General features: G+C 34.7%; 2 protein-coding genes and 1 non-coding gene across 4 annotated transcripts; 1 reads left to right on the plus strand and 2 right to left on the minus strand.

The window, feature by feature from the left end:
* Window positions 1-1,852: 1,852 nt before the first annotated feature.
* Window positions 1,853-6,323, plus strand: LOC105038042 (PI-PLC X domain-containing protein At5g67130). 2 transcript variants are annotated; one of them, XM_010913727.4, is made up of 9 exons: window positions 1,853-1,984; window positions 2,071-2,139; window positions 2,233-2,346; window positions 2,459-2,596; window positions 4,587-4,685; window positions 4,772-5,075; window positions 5,187-5,410; window positions 5,504-5,590; window positions 6,023-6,323. In XM_010913727.4, the coding sequence occupies exons 1-9, from the start codon at window positions 1,979-1,981 to the stop codon at window positions 6,188-6,190; spliced, it is 1,209 nt and encodes a 402-aa protein (XP_010912029.1). In that variant the 5' UTR covers window positions 1,853-1,978; the 3' UTR covers window positions 6,191-6,323. The 2 variants fall into 2 exon arrangements, with proteins under 2 accessions (XP_010912029.1, XP_010912030.1); XM_010913728.4 differs by lacking the exons at window positions 1,853-1,984; window positions 2,071-2,139; window positions 2,233-2,346; window positions 2,459-2,596 and adding an exon at window positions 2,741-3,024.
* A 246-nt stretch (window positions 6,324-6,569) lies between these two features.
* LOC114913929 (U2 spliceosomal RNA) lies at window positions 6,570-6,768 on the minus strand. Its single transcript, XR_003800058.2, has one exon. It is a non-coding gene; the product is annotated as a U2 spliceosomal RNA (small nuclear RNA).
* Window positions 6,769-10,537: 3,769 nt separating this feature from the next.
* LOC105038041 (small ribosomal subunit protein eS10z) lies at window positions 10,538-15,823 on the minus strand. The gene is made up of 5 exons (XM_010913726.3): window positions 15,677-15,823; window positions 15,545-15,593; window positions 14,514-14,796; window positions 14,269-14,404; window positions 10,538-10,924 (listed from the first exon to the last, which is right to left on the minus strand). The coding sequence occupies exons 1-5, from the start codon at window positions 15,677-15,679 to the stop codon at window positions 10,844-10,846; spliced, it is 552 nt and encodes a 183-aa protein (XP_010912028.1). The 5' UTR covers window positions 15,680-15,823; the 3' UTR covers window positions 10,538-10,843.
* Between the last annotated feature and the right edge of the window lie 11,692 nt (window positions 15,824-27,515).

Below are 27,515 nucleotides of genomic sequence, written 5' to 3' on the forward strand. Positions count from 1 at the left end.
CTTCATCTTCTTTTTGAATTCATCGGTTCAAATCTTTTTCTTTGTGATTATTTTTTTGGATACTGAAAGAATCTCTATCAATTTTCTTCACGGTTGTGCTCGCAGGCAAAAGATCTTAGTCGTGTATTGGGTGGTTTTCATGAATTTTTCTATACGAGGGATAGGAATACATCTTAGAGCAGTGCCTTGTACGCTTTCAAATTTGATCAATTTTATTTTTAAATATTTTATGAATCATTTATAATTTTTCTATGATAGAATTTTGTTAGTTTTGTTTAATTTTTTAAATCGCATCAGAAATTCTTTCGATTCTATTTCAAAATATATTGCTGCTAATTTGATCAATTTTATTTTTAAATATTTTATGAATCATTTATAAGTTTTCTATGATAGAATTTTGTTAGTTTTGTTTAATTTTTTAAATCGCATCAGAAATTCTTTCGATTCTATTTCAAAATATATTGCTGCTAATTTGCCTACCTAAATTTGCCTAATGAAAGAGGGGGAAAAAACAGTTCAACATGCTACTGGACATGAGAGAAGGAAGAGAAGTAGGGTAAGAAAAAGCAAGAAGCATATTTACCATATTCATGACATACTTTCATATGAAACACACTGGTTAAATATTTTAAGGTTTCATTTTTTCCTCATGTTTTTTTCCTATTTAAAGCATTCTAAGTTTGGTTTAATGTAGTCCAATCATGAAAGCTAAACTATTGGCTGATTTTGATTTTGAATGAGCATTCATTTACAATTTGAGGATTGACTCAACCAAAACTCAGTACATTCATATTCAACCTTTCATATAGTTGGTATGCGGTAGGATGAACCATGTTAAAATAGTAATCTAATTTACACTGTGGTTATCTCAAGACAAATTAGTAATGTTCACACGGAGGAAACAAAGCTTATTAAGTTTCCTTCTGTATCAAATTTGCTTCTTTTAAATTTTAATAGAAGAAACTTTATCTATTCCTACGTCAGTGTATAATTTCATTCCACAAATAGACTTTAAACACGTACCTACATGGGCTTGAAATTAATGTCTGGGAGATAGATAGTATAAATATACTCTCAAGTTTAGACATGGTTGTATTGTTGAACAATCATTTTTTTTTTTTTTTTGAATTTGTACATAATTGAGCAGACAAATGGGATAAAAATAGGACGATCTAACCTATTTAACTCGTATTATTCTATTATAGATCGAGACAGATTATCTATTTGACATAATAGTTAGGTTTTCATCTAAATTTTTTATTCATTTAATAATCAAAGAGAATTCAAATTGATAAATTTTTTAATCTATCATTTATCAAATTCAATTTATATCTGATCCGATCTGATCCAATTATCATCTCTAATTTTTACTCAAAAAAAAATTATCATATTCATCAGAAAAATTACAGACCCAAGCCGTAGAGCTCGCGTAAGAGCCTTCCCTTGATGCACATAAGCCACCAATTTTGGATATCAGGCACCATACAATTACATCAAATTTGTTGCATCATATTGGATTGTATGGATGATGCAGCTTCTCCGTTACACGCCACTCCCAGCTAACTGATAATTTGTTTCAAAGCCACCTCCAAATTTAGCAGCTGTATTCGCTCCGTTTATTATTATTATTATTTTTTTTCAACCCGAAAATAGAAAAGTGGTTACAATCTAACATCAAAAATCCGCATCAGTTGTCCGGCAGGCAACGTAACACATCCACCATTCGACCGACCAACCAGCGAACAGCTGCATCGGTCCATCACCTCCGGCGCGGAGCGCCGAATCCCATCAGTGTTCCGCAGGCACATCCCAACACAGCCGTCCGCTTTTCCCAGCCTCCGCCCTATCACCACAACAGCCGCCCATAAAAAAAGGCACCAGCACTATTTCCTCCTCTCTCTCCGAATAAAATCCTTGCTCCAGAGCCACAGGGAAAGCCAAGAGAAAGATAGGAGAGAAAGAGACGAGAGAACCAGAGATGAAGGCATATACTTCTCTAGTTTTTTCTTTTTCTTTCGTGTCATCAATCTTTCTCTCGCTCAATTCATCTACTGTTTTGTGATTTATTAGGGATCTCTCTCGGCTGTGCTATGCCTACCGCTACTCCTCGGCTTAGCTCTCTCTTCCAATGCCGCCACGGTTCTTCTATTCTCGTCAAATCACATAAATAACATACTCTATCTCAAGATTTCGTCTCGGTAATTAATTAAGCTTGGTTTTTGGATTCTGTAGGTGGGAGAGACATGCGGGGCGAATGGGGACTGTGGCACCGGGCTGCATTGCGGCAGCTGCGGGAGTGGGCAGTCTATATGCATGCGCGTGAAGCCCATCGATCCCGAATCCCAGGTGAAAAATCGCAGCAAAGATCCCTGCTTTTAGTTTTGGTAGCTTTGATGGCTTGTTTTGTTGATCTCGGTGAAGGAATTAATTTGGGGATTGGAATTGGGGGTGGGTACAGGACAAGGGGCTTCCGTTCAACAGGTACTCGTGGCTGACGACGCATAACTCATACGCGATCGCGGGGTCCCAGTCCGCCACCGGCTCCATCCTCGTTTCCCCCACCAACCAGCAGGACTCCGTCACCTCCCAGCTCAACGTACGTAAGCCCACCCCTCTCTCTCTCTCTCTGTCTCTCGTTCTTCGCCGGAGATGTTGGGATTTGGGGTGTTTTTCCTGTTTGGACTGGAAAGGCGCGGAAACGGGAATCGACTACGCGTTTCCCTTTCCTTTTTTGAAGAAGGAAAAAAAAAAAATTGCCGCCGGTGGCGCCACGCGGGCTGACCCGTTCCCGGGCCTTTTATACGGTGGAACGGGTTGTCGGATGGCGCTGCCGATCGCCTGCGAGCCGGTGGCACTAGAAAGTTTCTTTCAGTTTGCTTACGTGGCAGGGGATTCCGGGCTTCGGACTGTGGGGCCCACACGCAATACACAAGTTCCATGAACAGCACGTCAAGTTCTGTCGTGCCACGCGTCGGAATACTTGAGCCAGGGCTGCAGAGTATCCGAGGCCGCGGAAAGACCAAGGTCCGAATTTAAATAGCGGAAAGTTGGAATTCCTCTCGCTTTCCTTCTAGATGACCATCCTTTGTAGGACCTGTTCTCGGTTCACCCGGGCCTAAAAAAAGTCTTTCTTTCTTTCGTGAATGCTTTAATCTCACCCGCCAGGTTTTCCTACTTGAGCACATGGTGGACTTTGGCATGTGAGGATTAACAACTCACCAATATCTGATCATTATTCATATGTAAAGTAGGTAGGAATATCCATCTCTTGAGAATTGGAATAGAGCAATAGAGGGTTGGTAGAATCCAAATTCTATGTTAAGTTGGCCGGTTTGCTCTCATCCATGTAATTTTAATTAGAAAGAAAGGGTTTACTTAAAACTTTGGGCTGAAGGAATTGCAATGTGGAACCAAACTCAATTATTCTGTTTGAAAGTGATGCTTCAAATTGTTGGCATTCTGGCATCCAATTCCTTACCGAAAGTTATTAAATTAGAATAATGTGTTTATGATAGGAGAAAGAGACTCTTTGTTAGGCTGCTACTCGGTTGTAAAACCTTGGCCCTTGTGTGGAAATTAATTTTTGAGCCACCTAGTTATGCCTTTTTCTTTCTTGTCTATCTGATAACATTGTGCGTACCTTGCTTTGGCTTCATCCACAGGCTAAAAATGATACGATTGTTGCTGTCGGAGCTAACAATGTTTGCTCATGTAGTTTGTAAGTTACGTTGCAAAAAAATGTTTTTTTAGTGAGATCACAGATATTTATCAGACCACCTGTGTCTGATGTTTGATCTCAGTCATTATGCATCTCCAGTTGCATGGTTGAATTTGACAATATCTTGCAGGCGCTAGCCTCCATCATAGGTTAATAAAATGATCCATATTTCTTTCACTTCTTGCTGTGAGATCAGAAGAATCTGCAAGAATTCTTCTCTCTCATCCTATGTATTATTGTAATCATTAACCTTTACTTTGACAACCTCTCTCTTGAATAGCTTTGATACCCATTAGCGTGGGCCCATATAGAGAGGCCTGTATCACATCTTACATGTGAGCATTATTTATGTGGCAGAGGCTGCACATGCTTCTGTAAATATTCACAATGTTTTTAGTTGGATGTATTTGCTTTTTGTTATTCCCCCTTTTGCAATTGAACTAAAGTCTGACAGCCTTTAGTGCTCCAATGAGTATAAAATATAAAACATGAATGTGGGGAATTCTCATATAAATTTGTGGTACCTATATGTTCAGGAAAGAACAATTTATACTTGTAACAAAATCGTTAATTGACAAAATTTGATCCTTTTTATCAAATGCTTACTTTTACACATCCATAATAAATTGCATCATTTATTCTTTAGATATCATCTTCGGTTGATCTAATTGCATTAACTACCATGTCATATTTTACTTGTATTGGAGGTTATGGTCTATTTAGCAGACCAATCTGGAGTAAAATAATATTTATATAATGCCTTTGCATCTAATTAGAAGCTTAGCATATCATTACTTGGGCATTTGTTGTGCAAACCATGCCTCTCCTATCATCAATTCTTATTAAAATTACATTGATCTAAATGCAGAATGGTGTGAGGGGTTTGATGCTTGACATGTATGACTTCGAGAATGGCATCTGGCTTTGCCACTCGTTTGGCGGCAAGTGTTACAACTTTACTGCTTTTGTAAGCTTTTAGCCTGAACTTTCTCAAGGCATTCTAATTTCTGAAATCTCTGAACTAGCTACTAATCATGAATAACTATTGATCAGCAACCTGCAATCAACGTGCTCAAAGAAATCGATACATTCCTAGAAGCAAACCCTTCAGAGGTCATCACTATATTCATTGAGGACTATGTAACATCCCCTCAGGGCCTCACCAAGGTATTCAATGCGTCTGGGCTCATGAAGTATTGGTTCCCATTGTCCCATATGCCTAACAATGGCAGCGACTGGCCTTTGCTAAGTGATATGATCAGACAAAATCAGCGTCTTTTGGTTTTCACATCTAAGAAATCCAAGGAGGCTTCTGAGGGGATTGCTTATGAGTGGAATTATGTGGTAGAAAATCAATGTAAGAACAGATCAAACCTAAAATAAGTGATGTTGATTTGCTAAATGTTTTGCATTTTTTTGAGTGAAGTTCTTCCGAGTGTTTTTAATTTTTTTGCTTTCTGATTTGCAGATGGTGATGAGGGAATGAAAGCAGGTTCATGCCCTAACCGTGCAGAATCATCCCCCATGAATACGACTTCTAAATCACTTGTTCTGATGAATTATTTCCCGACAAATCCAAACCAAACTGAAGCTTGCTCAGATAATTCAGCACCTCTTGTTAGCATGCTTAAAACTTGCCATAAGTTGTCCGATAACCGATGGCCCAACTTTATAGCTGTCGACTTCTACATGGTAATTCTATATAAATTTTTCTCCTGCTACACTTTTGATGAGTTCGTTGAATCACTATCATTTGAGGATTAACTTCTCAATCCTCTGATGCAGCTTAGTGATGGAGGCGGAGCACCAGAAGCTACAGACATTGCAAATGGGCACCTCGTTTGTGGTTGTGACAACATTGCCTATTGCAAGGTGAGTAGATCCTCTTTCTAGGACTAAGACAAATAAGTTTCCAGAAGCATCATGCTTGATACGATACAGAGAATGCATGCCAGATGAGTTTAAACTGATAGGATAATGCATTGTGGAAGTTTAGGAGCAGTGCTAATTGAAGATAGAGTTACTGGAAAAGTAGCAAGGATGGTTTTCATATCTATGAGGGCTCAATTTGTGTTGAAAGATCAGAAAAGAAGAAAGATTGAATACCAATGGTGAAGAGAGATTGAAATAAGTAACCTGAAAAAGATGAAATGAAACTTAGGCCTTTATTGCATCCACTGACCTCATTTATCAACTTGTTTCTAATCTATTAATTGATGAGGGTTTCTTTCAAATGTAAGCAAACATGGTAGTTTCTTTGTGATGCTGTGCTAACTTGTTATCTGAACTCATTAATTGTAACAGGCTAATGCCACCTTTGGCACTTGCAAAGTGCCCCCACCACCACCACCAAAAGCTCCAACCTCAAGTGTAAACAGGGACAAAACATCGGATGCTTCTTTAATTGGAAGATTCTCTCTCTGGGGTTGGCTATTTAAGATGTTATCAGTAGCCATGGTCCTCCTATTATAATTTCCTTTGTTTTAAGTAGCCTGTAGTTGCTGAGGTGCTCCTTGCTGTTGTATGAGTTGGTAGATTATTTTTCATGATATTGTTTGATTCATACACTTCAATACCTTCGCAAGTGTGCCAATTCTTTATAAAAGTTTTGTTGGGATGAAAAAAAATTGTTATTTATCTTGTTCATGAATTCTTCACAAACACCTCCCTTTTTTCGGTGAAAAAGTACGATCGATGTATACAGTGGAGCCGTCTCCTCCTGGAATTGAACCCTAGATATCTCTTTGGGATCAATTAATACAGAGACTCCTCCTGGAATTGAACCCTAGATATCTCTTTGGGATCAATTAATACAGAGAGTTTAATACAAAAATTTAAATTTTAGCTTTGGTAGGGGTGCGCCCGGCCCGTGCAGCAGTGCAACGCATGGGCGACGCTTGAGGGCCCCAGTGGCAAGCCACTGTGGATGAGCCCTCCCCCCAAAAAAAATTAATTTAATATCATGGTGGGTCGATGACCCACGTATCAGATATTAAACTGATAAGAACAGATACTACACTTGATCTTAGCCAAAAGGCCGAGAAAGGTATGAGTCAATTAATCGCCCAAGGTCTCCTTTTATATATTCTTTGCTGCGTGCCATCTCTTTGCGTGCCCGATGTGGGACTAAAACTATGGCAGTCCGCTTCATCTTTTATGACGCTACGTGAGAAACATGTTAACGTGGGTGTGGAGTGAGTTGGTGCACCTGTCGATGGTTGGCCTCCACTGGATACCACCTTGTCGTGTGGAGGAGGTACAGAGTAGGAAGAAAATGATGTTTGGAGGAAGGGGCAGGTAGTGAATTTTTTATGGGTTATGTCATCTATCGACCATTGTTTTGGACTGTGGCTTCTTGGCTACTAGCTTTGAGAACCTCATATTTTATAATGTTTTGCGTGAGGCTAACCGGGTGGCCAAGGGAGAGGTCTATGGGTTGAGTCACTATCTTCTACAATATGAATTTTACATGGCAAACAGTGTATAGTTCGGGATGATTATTATGTCATCTGAGCAAAGAAATAGATAGCTAGCTATCAACAGGCACGGCATTGCATACCATATACCACGTGTTCTAAGTTCAATATATGATGTCTTGTTTGATAGCTGTTCATTTCTATGATTAGATGACATGGCTTTAGTCATCTAGGGCTATATAACTCTGAGGATCAAAACTCTTATGGGTTAATTTTATTATAAGAAGACTTATACCTTGTTGAGCTCTAGTATTTCGAATATTTTATCCACCATCAATAGATTCAATACATCAAAAAAATAGTTTATAATAAAGCTCTACTTTTTTTTGGTACAAGTGAGGGTTAGACAAAACAGAATGATAAAAAGGTATGCTATTGTAAGTTACAAAAGAATTGGACAAATCCAACTCATTCACAGAAAATGGTCAGCCCTATTGCATCATATATGACATGCGAAGAAAAGAGGGAGAAATAAGAAGAACCTTTATTTATGGTAGATAATGATCTTTTATATGGGTGCATGATATTTAAAGGAATTATTTGTCACTTGTATAAAAAATCATATTTTGATAGTTAATTACTAGAATCAACTTTATAGAAAATTATCAAAACAAGATAGAGTCACCCATGCAATTAAATACTGATAACCATCAAGGAAGGAATTATGAAGACAAGAAACTACCAAATGACTGAGGATACTTATTGCTAAAAAAAATTACCAAACCACGTCATAAAAAAGAAAAAAAAAGCTTTATTCGATCTTATCACACCGCAAATATAGACAATTGACTATCTTGATATTGGATAAGATTTATATGATTCGCTTATAGATCATAATAGTATCAAAAGTATTCAACATCCATGACATAGTCTAAAATTTTTCAACATGGCCTCTCATCATCTTCGAGAAGATCAACCAAATGTCAAGCCTGTATCCTAGATTCTTATCTATTTATCCTGTTCTCTAGCATGACAACCATTCCATTTGGGAGAATATTTATCATTATATTCAATTAATTATATTTTTTCCATATATCAATCTCTTTGATATTGTTTCTCTACCTATGAGTTATTACTTCACTTTACTGCTTTCTTTCTTTCCAATTTTTTCATCCTTTTAAAAAGTTTAAGTCGATTTTCTAAAATATGGAATGTGCTATCCTTGATCAACTATACCTATCTGATTGTCTTGATCAATATGGAATTCCTGCAGCCCTTAATCTATAGATTTGTGTTTTTCAGAAATACTTTTTGTTATACCTACTGGATTTAATAGGATTGAATGCCAAAGAAAAGTTCTGAGATAGTAAATCAAGACAAAACTTTTCAAGGAAATGACTGCATGGAACGACCATGAAAATTATCCCTTGCAAGATAAATTTATGTTGGGCAAAAATATAATAGGAAAGAGGCTTCTTATGCTCATAAAAAAGCCTCAACCAATTGCCAAGAAGTGGCTGGAATCTTTTAGTAAGACTGCAACATGGTCAATGGGATAGCCAAGGGATGGCAAACATATCTCGCAATGAGATTTAATTTGATCAAATTGGCCAGCTATGCCTATACTTCACTAAAGGATTTGGTAACTCATGCATGTATGCATTGTTCTTTTTACCACACTAGAACCTATGTTGTATTGTGGTTTGATCATATAAATTTATTATCATATAAATAGTATGACCATATAAATTTCATCATATAAAGTTGTATAAAAATATGCGTGCGTGCACGCACTCACACATATAGATCAATTTACAATGTTGAGTTCTTATTTTATGTCCCCTTTCGATCTTAAAGATCATCGTTATAACTGGCTTAGGAAAGCTAATTAATTGATCATTCGACGGATATAATCAATTCATCTAAAAATTGACCATATATGCAAGTGAATAGTAAGTGTTTCATGTGCCCTTGTGATTTCAAACATGGAGGCATTATCACAATTGGCCTTGAAAGGTAAACCAATTGGAAGTTAAAATACTCATAGGGCACCATTTGATTGGTTAGAAAAGCTAATAAAATTTAATAATTATAGATTAAAGAGTATAAAATATTTTAAATTGACCAATAACATGATTAATACATTTGGTTGAGAAAAATACATTTGGTTGAGAAAAATGATTGAGTGATAAACATGACTGATTTGCTCAAAATTATGATTATTATCATGGTCAATAAGTATTGGCGCATTTAAAACCAGAATAATTATTATGATTGATAGGTATAATCAACCTATTCAACAATAGTCACTTATCATGGTCAAGAAAAATGACTGATCAATTCAAAACTACTATTAATATTATGATCAATGATGATGATTGACCAATTTGAAACCCAAGATATTACGATGAACAATAAATATAATCAACTTATTCTGCAGTATGACCACTTAGCGATTGGCCTAGTCAACAATAAAGCCACACATGGCCAATAGTAAGGTTAGCCTATTCAAAATTATGCCCATTATCATGATTGAGTGGTATAATTAACCAATTCAAACTTTTGACCCAATGGTCAATAGCATATTTGGTTGATTTTAAAATTATGCTCTATACTATAGTTAATATACATGACCACTAGGCTAGATGTTATGATGATGTGCTATAGTCAAAAATGATTAATTGATTAGTCACTTGTTATTTCGATTATCCTAGTATTTCTTTTTTTTATAATTAAACTTATGCTTATCCAACTTAACAAAGATATTTTTTTCATCGAGTTATAGGAGACAATGTTTACACCAAAATTTAATCGATCATCGACCAATTGTACTTAATGATAAAAAAATAAAGTTAACGAAGTTTTGGTTAATCATTTGTCTATGATACTTGAAGGAACTACATCTATCTACTTTTATAAGAGGTCACATTTAGATAGTTAATTGGTAGAACTGATTTTATAAAGGAGGTTATCAAGATGTAAGAGAGTTAATCAAGTGGGTAAGCATCGACAACTATCAAGAAAGAAGTTACTAGGATAAGGCATTGCCAAAAAAGGATAAAGGTTATTGTTAGAAATAATTTCTAATTTGTATCCTAAAAAGTGAAAGAATATTTCATTGACTCTCTTTCACTCTACACATGTGGATACCTTGACTATCCCAATGCTAGATAAGGCTTACTTGACTGACTATCCCAATATTAGATAAGATTTGTATGCTTCTCTCATGTACCATGATGAGCATTGAGATAACTCTAATCCATGGCCACATCTAAAATATGTCAATATGATGTTATATTCCATCTTGAGAAGATTGACCATGCATCAACAGGATTTTGCACCTTAAGCTCTCATCATTGCAATTGCAGGGTTCCTTGGAGGCACCTTTGCAGCTTTAGACATGGAAGGCACAACACACCCAGGTGATCATTAGATTTTATTCTCACAAAAGGTAATTCTCATGGCAGTGGGACCTGATAAAGATCTGGAGCACTGTACATACAACTCCAATCTGGATGTAGTTATATGCTATAAGTACTAAAGCATGTCCATAAGAACTGCAGTCTTCCACACAAACAAATTCATCAATCTTCTAACTTCAAAGGCAATATATAATAAACGAGAAATCTCAAATCCTTGATGTAACTCAAAATTTCAAGCCGGTTAAATTGCTTGACAGGGAGGAGGTGAAGGCAGGCGTCATAAATCCCTACTCAAGAGAAGAGGATGCAGGACCAGCCCCATATCCACCACCACCACCACGGCCAAACCCTGGCCTACCACCAGCACCCTGCATGATTTCGTCAATAAAAGTCAGATACCTGTCTCCACATGAAATCAAAAGTATGAACAGTGACTTCCTCCAAAAAAATAAAAATAAAAATTATATATAAACAATAATGCACGCATGGAAAATGTTGAGATAGCAAGGGTGACAACTTGCAAGACTCAAAATAAAAGAAAAGGCTATATCCAACACAAGCAATACAACGGGTATCCTTAAAGTCTGTGCAACTCAAATTTGCGGTCAGGTATAAGCTTAAGATAGGTAACAAGTGTTTGCAAGCTCGTTCAATTTTCACTTGAGCCGCTAAACATAGCAGCAAAACCAGTCCGTGCACATCGATTACAGTTACGGTACACAAGTAGAATCAAGTCTCAAGGTCTAACTAGCAGCATAGGTTAATACTCTGTCACACAATCAAGATTAAAATATTCTATAGACAAAATGTGTCAGAATTAGGAGAGGCTGTGTCACCCAGATTGATTAATGCATCTTCTACACTTTTTTCGATCAATCTGTGAGACTTCTTGGAATCTATAACAAGTGCTTCCATGACCTGAAATTTGGCACAAACACAGAGTTGTCCTGGGATAGGAGGCAGAGTAGAAAGCTTTCTAGCTTTGATGGATCATCATTCATATAGCCAACCAAAAATAAATGGATAGTGACTTGCGGACAAAGGTCTAGACTCTAGATTAAGGACTTAAAAAGCGCATTCACATGAAAGCAGCAAGTTGGTGGCAAATTAAAGGAAAAAAAATTTGAATAGATACTTCTAATTAATTAGATGATGGGTTACTAATTCTTACATCCTAGAATATTTATTACATGCTTCATTCATACTTCCAGGAGTGTTGGTAGAACTAATCATTTGCAGAAACCAACTTTTTATTCCCCCATATGCAACAACATACTGAACCCACTGGATCATTCTATGCTACTCTATAATGGTATCTGCAAAAGATTAGCAATCCTGAGTCTAGCTGACCTACTCATATTAAAATCATAAGTAAAATTACCACATCAATTTTCTCCCCCCACAAAAAAAAAGGCATCCATGTGGACTCATCTATACAGTTCCCAAGCCTTGTTGTATCCCTCACTAAATTTATGATAATGAGTGGAATCCAGATTAGCCATAGAATAGGTGATACAACTGCTATCAGTCTGGGTCAAGCATGAACTTAAGATAGGGACGCAAACAGGATCGAGCACATCTTACATATTTCAAATGTAGGGATATCAATATATATGGCTAAAATACAAATTTAAAAAGTTGAAACCAAATCCACATATAAATAAAGATCAGTAAATTGACACAAACAAATACTAAAAAATACTCATTACAAATGCTCATTCAGTACTTCATGATTTATATTTAACCTATGTTTAGCCTTAAGTACTTGAATCGTCATTTACTTATAATTATAGCTAATATGGATATTAAGAACCATATTCAACTAGTAAGCATTGTGTTCGTATTTCTCAAAAGTGCAAGTAACCATATGATTATACACACATACATTATCAACTCAATTTACATCTATATGTGAAGATCAGAAGTGCCCAATTTAGTACAAGAACAAGGGGAGAAGGGGGTGGGGGGACCTCATCCTATAATTTAAACAGTTTCCAGTCCAACATTTAACATCAAACAACCAGTTAATGTGTTATATCACTTCCCATACCAAGACTTCCTGCACCAACCAAATAGTGGTCCATTTAACTTGAGACTAGTTTCATCTTATGGCAGAGATGACAGCACAAATTTTAATCATATAAAAAACAGGCAGACATAACTCTATCTCTCTATCATTCTTTCAAGTGACACTTTGTTTAACATAACAAATATAGCAATTATTTAAGATAGCCAGTTGCAGCAATCAGTGTATAGAGTACCTTACTACAATCTGTCATCAAGGAGGACAAAAAAACTAGAAATCAAAGTTTTAGAAGAAACATCACTTCACACCCATGCATGTTTGGAGGTGGGCGAGGGATAGGAAGTTGTCAAAGCAAAGTGCATGAATGTAAAAGCATACAGAAAATTGTACTATTTCCTTTTAAAGAACTGAAGCCAATAGAAAAAGTGTTCAAAAAGAACTAAGCTGCACCTATCATTGTGATAAAATTCATCTTCACATAAATGATAAACATGGCCGTGCTCAATGATTTCTTCAAAATGGAGAGAACACCACACATATTGTACAAATGCATGGAGAGATAAAAAGGAAAACCATCAAGGATTGAATTTGACATCAACCTAGACATATCTCAGCTGACCGTCATGAGACAGAAGAAAATAATTCTCATCACCTCGCTCCTTTCGGGAACAATAATGCAAAATACATCAATTCAAATAAAGGAACTAAGGTAAAAATAAATAAAGACAAGACCATTCAAGAACTCTAAAGTTACTACAAACATTCAAAGACCTTAAAATTTAAATAGAACCTTCCCTCAAAAAAAAAAAAAAAAAAAAAAAAAGATATCGAGAAACATCATAAACATTCACCATGAAAGAAAAAATGAAACAAAAATGACAAGAAATAAACAAGCCATCATATAAAATATGAAACAAATGAGAAGATAATAAAGCTTGCAGACAGCAATATGATGAATACTAGAAAACAGCAGTTATGTCTTTTTTAAATTTATTTAAGCTCATATAGATAATTTGATTTCCAAAAGATAATTCATATATGCAACAAAACATCGGCCAATGGGCCAATGGTCAAGTATTCCCTATCACTGTGTACATGAAGCTTTATGGAATGATGGTTTATAACTTTGCTTGAAGAATTTGTGAAAGTGGATATAAAGAAATGGGGTATCCATCAATTTTTTGTGTTTCTATTATTTTATTCTTCTTTCAAAATTTTCCAGGTGAAAGGGTTGCATTTTTTATCTTGTTGACCATCGGACACTTTCAAGGCTTTCCTTTCTGGGAAAAGGGTTTTTCCACCCTTTAATGTAAGCAGACCTCATTATCTTAATCTAGATGCATGTCCGTTCTTGATATTCAATATTCTAGAAACAGTACTTTTTCGACAACAGGAAACCAGAAAGCATTTAACTCCCTAATTGTGGTAAATATTATATTATCACAGTAATCTGGCAAAATGGCTATTGTTAAAGCTAAAAGAAAACAATATAGACAAAATATTAAATTATCAATAATAATTGTATTAATAAAAGCAGCAGAGGTGAAAACAGTTACAGCCAATTCACATCATAAATATCAGCTTCCAATCCTTGGTTGGGAACAATATAGGAACCATCAGTATAATACCCTTTCAAGAGAGAAAAAAAAATGTATGAGGATACTGAAACTAAATGTTGGAGCTTACCCTGAAAGATGGCTGGAATTCAGGAGGTGCACCACCCTTGTCCCCGAAATCGCCTGGAGGCCCAGCACGAGGACCTCCCCGATAACCATCCCTATCTCCAAACCTCGGCCTATCTCCCTCAAATCGTGGAGGTCCCCTGTCCAAAATGCGTAAATAATTTGCTAAAGTTTGACCAACATTTATGTTAACTAATAACGAACACAAATGACATAAAAACAGAAAACAGAAGGGAGTGAAAGAAGTACCTGGGACGGTCTCCAGGAGGACCAGCACCAAATGGGCGGGTTGGGGGCCTGGCAGACTTCTTGAGGGTGGCAGGCACAATCTCTGATGGAAGGTTCAGGTATGTCCGGAGGTATTCAATGCCATCATTGGTGAGGTACCAATAGTAATGCATCCATGCAAAGGTCTCCCTCACGTATTCCCGGGACTTGAAGCTCTGCATCAGCTTGATCACCTGAAGGTTTGGCACATCAATATCGGGGTGCTTTGCAAGGTTGTAGTCCTTCTTCGCATACAGTACCCCCTCTGCACCCATTAGTCACATAACAAACGAAAATCATTTCAACACGCCATATTCACTATCCAATACCCTGAACCTAACAACAACAAGTTGGTCATCACGGTACCAACAGCAATTGATACAAAAATGGAAGAAAAAGACATTCTGATCTTCTTCAAGTACGGAACCCAGGAATTAAATCAAAACCAAGTAAAAAGAAGATGTTTCTTAATCTAAAACCCTAGGCAGCAACCGGAGGTCCAAAACTACAGCACCAACAGCAACCAAAACAAAACAGGAGGAAAAAGATCTAGTTGTCTTCACATATAGAAGAACATATCAGAATATTTCAAATTCCGAAGCCTTAATACCAATGCCAAAAGCCGGCAACGACATCAATAGCAGCAATCAAACCAACCAAGAAGATAAAATTACCTTCTTTCCTCTTCCTGTAAACACCCCTGCCCCACGCAGTGCCCACTTAACCAACACCAATCAAATCAAGATCAAATTAGAAAAAAGACGCAATCTTTCAGAATCCAAAACCTTAATCTCAGTCCAGGAGCACAACGGACAGAATAACAACAACAATCGAAAAAAAACGAAAGAGAAATCTATACCACAATACCAACAGGTATCTGATCGAAACCAAATAAAGAATCAATCTGTCGGAATCAAAACCATAACCTTAGTCCCGGGACCTCCCCGAGCGCAGTAACAACAGTGATCGAATTGGAACGAAATCGACAGGGAGAAAGGGACTGAGCGGCATACCTTGGAAGAGGTACTTGCAGATCTCATGACGGTTCTTCTTGGGAATGATCTGAAACAAAAAGGAAACGAGAAGAAGGGAATTAGAGAAAGAGATTTAGCCTGGATGGATATGGAAATCCCCAGAATTCTTACCATAGTTCTGGGCGAAAGCCTCCGCAGGAAAAAGCGAAAGCATGCACAGGAGCCGAAGAAGAGAACGGAGAAAAACCCTAATCCTACCCGGTGTTTATAGTGTCCCGCGTGCTTTTCGCGTGCTGGGATGAACCCGGGGAACAGTTGTTAGGGTGCACGGTGGTGAGCCCAAAAGATGGGTCTGGGCTAGCATTTACATTTTCAAAAGAAATATGGAACTAGAGTCTAGGGATCCTTTATTCCTTAGTGTCCGTCATGTGGGATTTGGGGTTGCCCTAATGTGAATGCATCCAACAAAAAAAAAAAAATCGCCTCTATCCAAAAAATATCGCTAGAATGGGGAGCTATACCCACAAAATATGTCAGGCCTACGAGGAGACGTACCCCTGCATCATCCTCTGAATGTCTCATAGTAGAGGATGAGAGTGCACAGACTCTGACTAACTCTGGATCTACTATGCCTTTGTAGTGGAATCATCTTTGACAATGAGATGATTAGCCCCCAGAATCTACCCTCCTAGGTGATACTAGCCCAAATAACTTTACTCTCGAAGATCAAGATATCAAAGAAATGACTCCCACCTACTACCACAAGGCCCAAACTCGGATGACGAATAATAAATCCTGCACCACCACCATTGTTGTTGGACACAATATCATCGAGTTGACCTTAAGTAAACTCGAAATAGGGTCCCCCACTCCTCATAGCCAATTGAGCAAAGTTGCTTCTTGATTAGGCTCTTGAATTTCTTTTGCATAAGATTAGAAACATCATTGTTTTTCATATATGAATTTCACCATCTAAGAGCATGTCTAAAAAACTTCAGACGAGCAAAAGCTATCTTCTGAATATTAAAGTATCTATAGATAGTAAAGTATGTCTTTAACTGATCCAACAAATTATTTAACATTTCTACACCGATGGTCTTATCGTATACAAGGATTTTGACTCGAGCTTCAACTTTAAATAGTTGAAGAGAGATTTTTGTAGCTCTAGATTGCTTATCTCCATAAGATAGAGAATCTTCATCCCTAACCATAGGAGAAAGCTCCACAACAAAAGTTGTTGGGGCTTGTGCTTGCATTAAAAGTATCACCAATTTGAAGATGATCTTCAGAGTTGGATAATTTTCTCCTCTAGTTGTGCAACACGTCCCATCATCTTATCATTGATCAAAGAAGGACTAGCCATCATACTCATTTTTTTCTTTCAATATACTTGAACCATGAATAATCCTTCTCTTGATTTTTTGTATTACTCATATGTCTAGACCATGAACTAAGATCTTTATAGATATAGAAGACCAATACTCTAATGCCAACTTATTTCTATAGATGTAAAGAAACTTGGCTATGATACCAACTTGATTTGATCGAGAAGAAGAAAGATTTTTTTCAACCCATTCAACTCAAATCTCTCAAAAAAACTAGAAGAAGATGGAAGAATTGTGAAAGTAAGACTTAAGTCTCCTTTTTTTTTTATTGCTTAATTTTTTACCATAAAAAATTATGGTACATAACTTCTATTTATAATAGTGAGATCTTCTCCTATACAATTTGAGTAGGATTCTTCCTTGTAGTTTTCAGAAATTCATAGTTTTTAGAAGGGCATCTGTCTGTCCTTGAATAATTCAGTTCGGATTCTTCTTTCTAGTTCGAATAGGAGTAAGTTTCTAAAAAAATATGATTAATATAAAAAATTATGAAGAAAACTAAAATTTTATAGTTTTTCGATCTCGACTTCTATGTTTCTCAACTTATGCCTTAACTTTTCATTCTATCATTAAAAAATCACCTAATTCTTCATGAATTGGAAGATAACATCCAATCAAAGTATTTCTTAAAAAGAAAAGTTTCGATTTGATTAGTCTATTTTAAGGTCCAAATGATAGAATTTTGGTATAATTTAGCCTCTTTGGGACTGGCACAAAATTGTAGATCTCCAAATAATATACAATTCTAAAAAAAAAATATTTCAATCAAGCAACGTATGACTAAGTTATGATCTTAAAAAATTTGACATATAATTTAGCTTCGTGATGTAGCGGATCTCCTAGATCCTTCCTATCCATAGTGCTTAAAGTAGTCCACATCGAGTCTGAGGATCATCTGGATCAGCAACTCAGCTACTATAGTAATATTAACTTTAAAAATATAATTATAATTTATTATACTTATTCATATTATAAGAATATGCTCATTTAGAATATATTACATTAATTCATATTTTAATACTTAGATATTTAATATATAAGTTCAATACTCTTCCTTTTGACCAAAAAAAATGACTAACTTTATTTTACTCTTTATAATATTTGAATTTTTTAAAAAATATTTTGAAAAATATCAATAATTCACATATTCCAATATTTGTATATAATTTTTAAATCTCTTTAAAATAAATAATTCATGAAAACCTTTAGTATTTTAAATAGTTTAATTTTTAATATTGTTTTAATTCAAATCAGGTTAGATCAACGATCTGAACCTTAGTTGAATTAGACCAAAAACAAGTTTAATATTTAAATCTTAGATTATTATCTAGCTACTATAATTTTTGGTACCATATTTATGGTGATAAAATTTTTTCATCAATATAATTTTTGTAACTAAACAATTAGTAACATTAATTATTGACAAATCTTAGTTTTCATAAATGAAATGGCAATTCTTGGTGATGTAATTTTATTGTCATCAACAGTAATCATAGATAATTATTTTTTATATATTTTGAATAATAATTATAATATTATTTAGTGATATATTAGTTTTTATCAAAAGTTTACTATAGAAAAATTAATTTTTTAGTAATGGCCCAAATTGCCACTAAAAATTTCAAAAGCCACCACTACACATATTTAGTGCTGGTCAGCAGCGGACACTACTTTGACCACTAAAAATTCCATCACTAAAATAATTAGTGATCCAAAATGCGATCGCTACTAAAAAATCTCTTTAGTGGTAGCTAGATCTTGATCACTAAAAGTTGAACTTTAATAACAGACTAAAGTAGCTGCCATAAAAGAACTTTATAGTGACAGTTATGATCTGGTCATAAAAGAATACTTTGTGTGGCTTCTGTAAGTGATTACCACTAAAAATTATATTTTTAGTGACGATCAATGATTACTAAAGAGTGATATTTTAATGACAATCATATTTCGATCACTAAAAGATTAAATTTTTCCTAATAGTCATTAGTAGATGTGACCAAAGAATCTTTAGTGGTGGCCTCCTGTTATCATTAAGAAAGCTATTTATTGTGACAATTAGTAATAGTCATCACTAATATATCTTTAGTGATGGTCCAGTATGATTGTTAAAAATTATATATTCTATGATAAAGTAGCCACCACTAAAAATATTCTTAAGTGGTAGGAGCTATAGAATTATATAATAATACACCTAAAATAATAGTAATTTACTTCTACATTCAAAGCCTTCAAATTTGTCTTAAGCAAAGACAAAAAGAATTTTATTCTCAACAATGTTTCAATATCATAAAAATAAATAACTCAAAAATATTTATAAAATAGTTATAAAAACTATCCGTACATCCTACAATGATGGTTAAAACTTATACAACAGTTGCTAAAATTTTAAGTTTAAAATTGCTCATACAGTGCACAACATCCAAATATACTTACTAAAATTTTGTGACTTCTATCTTTTGAATCCATAGCACTCAATTATCTTGTCCTTCATCTAACTACTTTCCCGATTCAAAAGTAAATTAGATAACAAAAATAATATCATATAACTAAAAATAAAAAATAAAAAGTAATATGTATGGTATACAACATATTATCCACCGGATGGTCATGGATACCAGTCAGCACGACTTAAAATATCAAAAAATCATAAAGATTACTTTAAACTTATTACGGTGTTGTATGGATCGATAAGAGGCCAGCTTTGGATAGTCCCAGCCACTTTTCCTGCATCTTCTTTCTAGGAGGAGGTGGGTGTCAATTCTTTGTTGGTTTGATATGTATTATGCTTACTGACTGATACAGGCCATATATTTGGTACTTCAATATATGTTTTCTGAAAAAATTGTCAATTGAATATTGATTCTCTACCTCTTTTATCTGGCTCAAAAAAGGTGATTCAGACTGCTGCAGATGGTATAATGCTGAGATCAAGTAAAAGCTAAATACTTATTAAAGTTAGGGAGGAAAGGAGGTTCCTGAACATCTGTAGCAAAAAAATTAAATATATAAAATTCAAATTTAGAGTAAACAAATCGACATCAGGCCCCGAAGAAGATTATCATGCTACTTTTAGTTCAATGCCAAGCCAACTGGTAAGGCATTATGTTTTCTTTCTTCACTGCAACTTGACCAAGTTGTAATTTTATAAATTACATAGTGAAAAATTCCTACTATAGGTGTAGGAGAAGTGAATTTCTATATAACCATGATGAGCTTATTAAAAACTCTCTACTATTTGGACAACCATCCGATATTTGAGTAAGAGTAGAAAGTAATTCCTTATTCCACCATAAATAACTTTTCAGTATTTGACTAAGAGTAGAAAGTTATTTCTTATCTCACCGTAACTGCAAAAGGCAGTTATCCTTCAAAGACATCCGGTACAAAAAAAAAGTATGGTGAACAAAGTACAAAATTTTTTTGGCTCTCAAACTATCTCTGTGATATATCCAAAAGTAAGTGGATTTGGGTGGTCGACAAAAAGATATTTATCCATTCATGATTTACGTCGAACTACAAGCATATTGGTTGGTTGCTGATTCACCCCATATAATTTTTTGGGATAACGTATTTTTAAACTTAAATATTTGAAACTCATGAATTTTTGAGCATCATAATTAAAATTAATAAATAAATTTATTTTTTATTATTTTAGTCATCCGAATATTCCTTCATTGCTATCAGAGCATAGATAGGTGTTTTCTAATCATATATGTGCTGTAGCTGTGATTATAATTGCTGTATTGATGTGTTACTTAGAACCTTTTTGTCGTATTTTTTCGATTGACATAAGTAGGATTATTATTTATGCTGTGAAATTTCGCATGTCACTGGATTATATATGTGTGATATAATTTAAAAAATTTCATGGCATGAGATCTTGTATGTTGAGAGATATTAGTAACCCAAACTAATTGAACCGAAATCTTATTTTAATTATCTATCTCTATTTCTTTTAGACTATGAAATTTATATGGTTTAAACAACTGTTCATAAATTTTCTGTGGATGTAAAATTCATAATTTTTTAGAGTTGAAATGAGAGAGATATTGAATTTTTGAAAATTCGGATCAAAATCGGTTCAATAACCGGTTTGGTTCGGATTTGAGAGTTTTTAGATGATATACTCTCTATACAATATATATTTGTATATGTATGACTACATCAAGTACATGATTTCTTGTTTCTGAGTTATAGTTTATCTAAATCATTATGAAATCATCCTATATGTATTTCTAGACTGACTTATATTTTTCTTGTAGTTGACATGTATTATTTGTGAAAATCTCAGTACAACCACCTTTAGGTCACATGTTTAAATCTTGGTATCCAGACAATAAAATGAGCTCACTATAAAAATTTATATACATTTAGTCACAAAAAAAATTGTTGCTAAAAAAGAAAATTCATTATCTAAAGTATTTGGTGATGAAAAATTTTGTCACTAGATTCATAATCAATACCTTATCACTAAAAGACATCCATAACAAAAATAGTATTTTATCATAAAATATTTAACATCTTGTGATGAAATAAATTTCATCCTAAATACATACATAATTCGTGACAGAATAAATTCATTACTAAAAGTGAGTGAAAAATGTTGCCTAAACATCTATTTTATCATGAAAACTCAGGTCTAAGGATCGTGTGCATTAGTTTTTTGGTACAAAAATGATTCTTTTGATGAAAGCACGTCATAAAACATTTTGGTGATGAAATTTTCTTTATTACAAAATGGTAACCATTAGTAACAATGTTATCTCATCATTCAAAATCAAGTATTACAGATATTTTCATTACAAATTTGGATTAAAAATGAAAAAAGTATTTTATAAACAAATTTATTTCATCTTATCAAATTTGGATAGAAATTATCTTTTTAATCATTTCGAACCTAAGATCTTTTTGTTTATTACCTACTACTCAACCGCTATGATAATATTAGCTTATGATTTGAGTTATAATTTACTATACTTATATAAAACTTGTTTACATTATAAAATATACTCATTTTAATATATTATAATATTTTATATTTTAATAACTAATTATTTTTATAAAACATTCAATCCTCTTCTTTTTCATTAAAAAATATAAATAACTTTATTTTTATTCTTTATAATATTTTTAAATTAATAGTGTTTAATATATTTTAAATATAAATTAGGTTGGATCACAATATAAATTCTGGGTTAAATTTATCTCCATACGAGTTTCATAATTAAGTCTTAAACTATTATTTGGTTATGGTATGTTGCTTCTAGTTTTGATAGTTGATTTTGTTCCCAATCTATAGTGATAAAAAGAAATCATAAATAACTAATATCAAAAATTATTAGTTATAAAATCACATATGGATGACAACATCCATTTTATCATTAAATAGTTAATATTCTATAATTAAACTATATATATATTGCCAATAAATATATATTTAATACTAAAATATTATCATCGCTAAATCATATAAATAATTTGCAACAAAAACTCTTTCATCATAAAAGCCATATAATGGCATATAAGTGACGAAATGTATTTCATTATTAGATAGTTAGTATTTTACAACAAAACTATATATATTGCCTATAAAAAATATATTTAAGTATAAAATATTGTCATTACTAAAAGTTTTTTAGATAATTAGAAATAACAATAATTTATATTATAAATTTATATATTAAAAAATATATGATCAAATATTATTTCATTACTAAATAACCTGCTGATTTATGTCACAAATTGACATAAAAAGTATCAATTAATATTTAAATTATCTAACTTTATTAGGAAATTGATACTTGTTATTATATTTTACAGAAGAAGAGGTCATCAATAGAAAGAACAAGGAAAGAGGATTCCAATGGCGCAAATTTTACGGAAAACGGAGTTAAATTGACCCAGGAATTGAAGAATGAAGAAAGAAGACTCAATTGGGTTAAACCCGAGTCAAATCAGGTCAAAATTGGTCAAAAATCAACTGATTTGGTGATCTGGTTAGCCGCCTGGTCCACAGCAACAGGCGCCTGGACCATGGACCCATCGGCGCACCATAAACCAGCCAATCAGCGAGTCTCGGCTCACCGCAATGCATCGCGAGCCCGATCCACGCGCGCGGTTCAGGGCTCATGAGGAGAGAGAAGAAGGTCCGAAGGGTAACCTGGTAACTTCACATCACTCGATGGTCCGATCTTCTCTGATCAAGATCCAACGCTCCATATTTTTGCGCCATCAGACGGCCACCATCGCAGTCGGTCAAGATCCAACCATAATCAAGGCAATTGCAAGAATCAATAAACACTAGGACAACACGGGATCCCTCTGCAGCGCGATCCAACGGCAGCGCTTCACCCAGATCGTGATCCGACGGCCCAGAATCACTTTCGGCTTGATTTATTAGATGAATTGGGTCCTTTAGATGAAGATCGGATGGCTGAAATAATTTCTAGAGTTTCTTGATGGATTTAAGTGCTTTTTGAGCGAGATTTGAGCCCCTAAACCCCCCTAACAGCCCTCTAAAACCTCTTAATCCCATATCTAAAGTTTTGAAAATCTTATAACCCCCAAATGCCTATAAAAAGCCCCCAAAGACCCTTGTTTTAATTCATTCTGACCTTCCGATCAGGCTTGTAACCCTAGATAGTAGGGTTTTTAGCTTTCTTCTCAAGCCTCGAGCTTTGAGGTTTTTGTAATAATTTTTTTTTTATATAAAATCTTATTTTTATGCAATTTTATCTCTTTACATTATGTAATTTATTTTTTTTGCAATTAGGATAGTTTAATTTATGCAATTTAATTTTATGCAATTAGGTTAGTTTAAATTATGCAGTTTAAATTTATGCAATTAGGATAGTTTAATTTATGAAATTAGGATAGTTTATTTTTCTGTATTTAAATTTTGCAAGTAGATTTAGATCATGTCTAGCTAAGCATCCCTTCTAGGATTTGCGATGAAGCTAGATCATGAGTAGGGGTTTTACATAGGGTTCTTTCTTTTTCTTAGGGTTTCTTTTTCTTCCTCTTTTGCCAAGAATTTATGATGAACTACAGTTGAGTCAGAGTCCCTTCATAGTTCATGCTTGATTCAGTGCATAGGAGGAGAAAATCCTAAGGGATCCTAGTTACTACTCTCCTGTAAAGAATCTTGATGGGTTATCGTTGGGCCTTAGTCCCTTCATAATCTATGCTTGGGAAAGACAAGAGGAGTAGTCGTTAGGATCAATAAGAAAAATTCTAGATAGAATTTCCTAATCTAGATCTAGTGGATTCAAAAACCCTAGATCCTTAGTCTTATTGTCTTTAGCAAACAACTTTCGATTTTCGATTTTCGTTAAAGCTCGCTTGAGCATAGATTTGAAAATCATTTTTAAACCAAGTCTCTGTGGGATCGATCCGTACTCGCTAGTCGTGCTACTCTGCACACTGTGCGCTTGCGGTTTTATTTACAAATTTTAAGATTTGCACATCAAGTTTTTGGCGCCGTTGTCGGAGATTTGACGTTTTAAATTGTTTTCAAATATTTGTTCTTCGTGCTTTATAATTCTCTTTCTTTTTCCTTTAGGTTTCTAGATTTAGTTGGTGTTTGCTGAAAAACTCAGGTACGCTTCTAATTTCTCTTTTATTATTTTTAGTTAATTACTTTTCCTTTTAGACCTAATCATTTGAATTTATTTAATCACAAAAAAAATAAAAAAAATAAAATAAAATAAAAGACATTTCATAATCGTGAAGTAAAATATTAAAATAAAAAAAAATCTAAATTAAAATCTTTTACATTCTTGGTCATCTTGTTTATTTGCATTTGCATTTTCATAATTAATCTAAGGGCATCAACCCATTAACAAGATAAGGTGGGGATTTTATTACCGTTCCTTAGCCCAAAAATCATCTCCATCATATTGCATTACCTAGACCTTTAATCTTAAAATCAATTAGACGTCAACCTTAAGGAATTTGAGCTCAATAGGACAAGGAACCCTAAGAGTTCTACCAAGTTTGAGTTGTTTGATTAGTTGGTGTCTAGGCAAGTCCCTGAGGGTGGTTTGTTAAATTGGTTCAGTTGCTGGCCTGACCAACTCGTTTGGTGTCTAGAAAGGCAACGATGAGTGAACCTCCCACCTCTTATACTTACCTGGCTAACTAGTTGATCAATCTCCACTTGGAAGGCTTGAAGGGTCATCTTGGAACAGTTAGGAGCTGTCTAGATTTAGGTTAACCCTAGGATAGATTGAGTTTAATTTATTGTTTCACTTGTTTGAAAAATTAAAAAAAAAATTATTAAAATTTAAATTAATTTGGTTACTTTTCTTTAGATTTAGGACTCCTTAGGATCTTTTCTTTAGAACTTTTTCTCTTTTCTTTCTTTTTCTTATACATAAAAATTTTTATAAAAAAAAATTGTATAAACATCGAGAACTGTACACCTCATGTGTGGAGAAGAGTGTCGGATCGTCTAGTTAGAATTGAGTCAATTCTTGTTGTTCCAATGGCTGAACCAATCCAACCCATGACCCTTAAGGATTTGTGTTATCCAGTTGGCTCCATCCAACCATCTTGTATCAGGTTGCCACAACCCACAGCTAACAATTTTGAAAGCAAATCTTAAATCATAAATATGCTTCCAAAATTCACAGGATTAGAGGATGCTTATATATTTATTAGAGAATTTGAGGATGTATGTGCAACCATGAAACTGCAATTAACAGAGGATGAGGTCAAACTTAGATTAATCAACTTTGTCCTTAAGGATAATGCTAAGAAGTGGCTTTATAGTCTGCCAAACTATTCTGTCACCACCTGGGAGGGCTTTGTGAGAATATTTTTGAAAAAGTATTTCTCCCATCATAAAACAGCTAGGATTAGGAATGAAATAAATCAATTTTACCAACTAGCTGGTGAATCATTTTGGAAGTACTTTGATCATTTTAAGAATCTTTTGATCCAATACCCACACCATGGAATAGAAACTTGGAGACTATGCCAGATCATCTATGAGGGGTTAGATTCAAACTCAAGAACCATGTTAGAGTCCATGTGCCAAGGCCAATTTATGGACAAAGAAACTACTGAAGCTTGGCAATTCTTAGAAGACCTAGCCGAGAAAAATTTACAGTGGGAAACAACTAGGGAACCTGATAAAGCTACACCTTCAAGAGGAGGAATGCATCAAATTCAACCAACCCTAGCATCAGAGGCCAAGATTGCAACCTTAACACGTAGATTGGAAGCCTTAGAATTACAGAGACCAGCCAATGTAAATCAAATATCTGCACCCATGTGTAAAGGGTGCAATGCACCAGACCATGTCTTAGAAGAATATTCCTACTCGAATGAGTATGCACAGGTGAATGCCACCTTTCAAGGACCATTGAACAATCCTTATGCACCCACATATAACCCAGGTTGGAGGAATCACTCAAATTTCTCATGGTCCCAGAATCCTAATGTAGGCAATCCAAATTTCAATCAGCAAAATCTAAGGTCCAACCCAGTGATGAACAACCCGCCAGGCTTCCATGATAATGATAAGAAAATTACCTCTTTAGAGAAAAGCCTAGAAGCCATGATGAAGACACATACCAGCTTTATGCAAACCACGGGTCAATTCATAAATAATAACACCCAAGCTATAGCCCGTCTGGAAATGCAAGTAAGTCAGCTGGCTTCGACCATTAGTGAACGAGAACATGGTAGGTTACCTAACCAACCTGAGCCAAATCCTAGGAACCAAAATGGTCCACGACCCCAACAAAAAAACCAAGTTAATGGTGTAAATGCCATTTATACCTTAAGATCGGAAAAACAAATAGGCAATAAGGTAGTTGCACTTGATGATATAGAGGACTCATCTGCCGAGTCACCTTCTAAAACTACTACCTTTCAACCTCAAGCACCAGAAACTGAAAATTTACCTAGTCCAGTACTTAAAAGTCCTAGAGCTCCTTTTCCAAACAGACTGAAATCTAATAAATCTGAACATTTAGACAAAATTTTAGAGGTATTTAAACAAGTCCAAGTTAATATTCTTCTTTTAGATATAATCCATCAGGTTCCAACTTATGCCAAATTTTTAAAAGATCTTTGCACTAGGAAAAGGACCACTAATGTACCAAAGAAAGTATTTTTGGCTGCAAGTGTCAGTTCATACCTATCTAGCCATGTGCCAATTAAATATAAGGACCCTGGAGCTCCAACAATTTCTTGTGTTATTGGAGAAACCAATATAAAAAAGACCTTGCTAGATCTAGGAGCTAGTGTGAATATCCTTCTATATTCGGTGTATGAGCAACTAGGATTAGAAAAACTTCAACCTACTGGGATCACATTACAGTTAGCCGATAGATCTCTCAAGATCCCTAAGGGAATGGTCGAGGATGTTCTGATAAAGGTTGAAAATTTTATTTTCCTGATAGATTTTATTGTTTTAGAGACTGAGCCAGTTGCGAATCCTAAAGGACATATACCTGTCATTTTAGGAAGACCATTCTTAGCTACGGCCAATGCTGAAATCAATTGTCGAAATGGTCTAATGAAGTTATCCTTTGGGAATATGACCATTGAGCTTAATGTTTTTAACTTAGAACAGGAATCCTCTTCTCATGCTGATGTCAATGTAGTCCAAGATG

This window comes from Elaeis guineensis, chromosome 1 (genome assembly GCF_000442705.2).
Source record: "Elaeis guineensis isolate ETL-2024a chromosome 1, EG11, whole genome shotgun sequence".
Lineage (NCBI taxonomy): Eukaryota > Viridiplantae > Streptophyta > Magnoliopsida > Arecales > Arecaceae > Elaeis > Elaeis guineensis.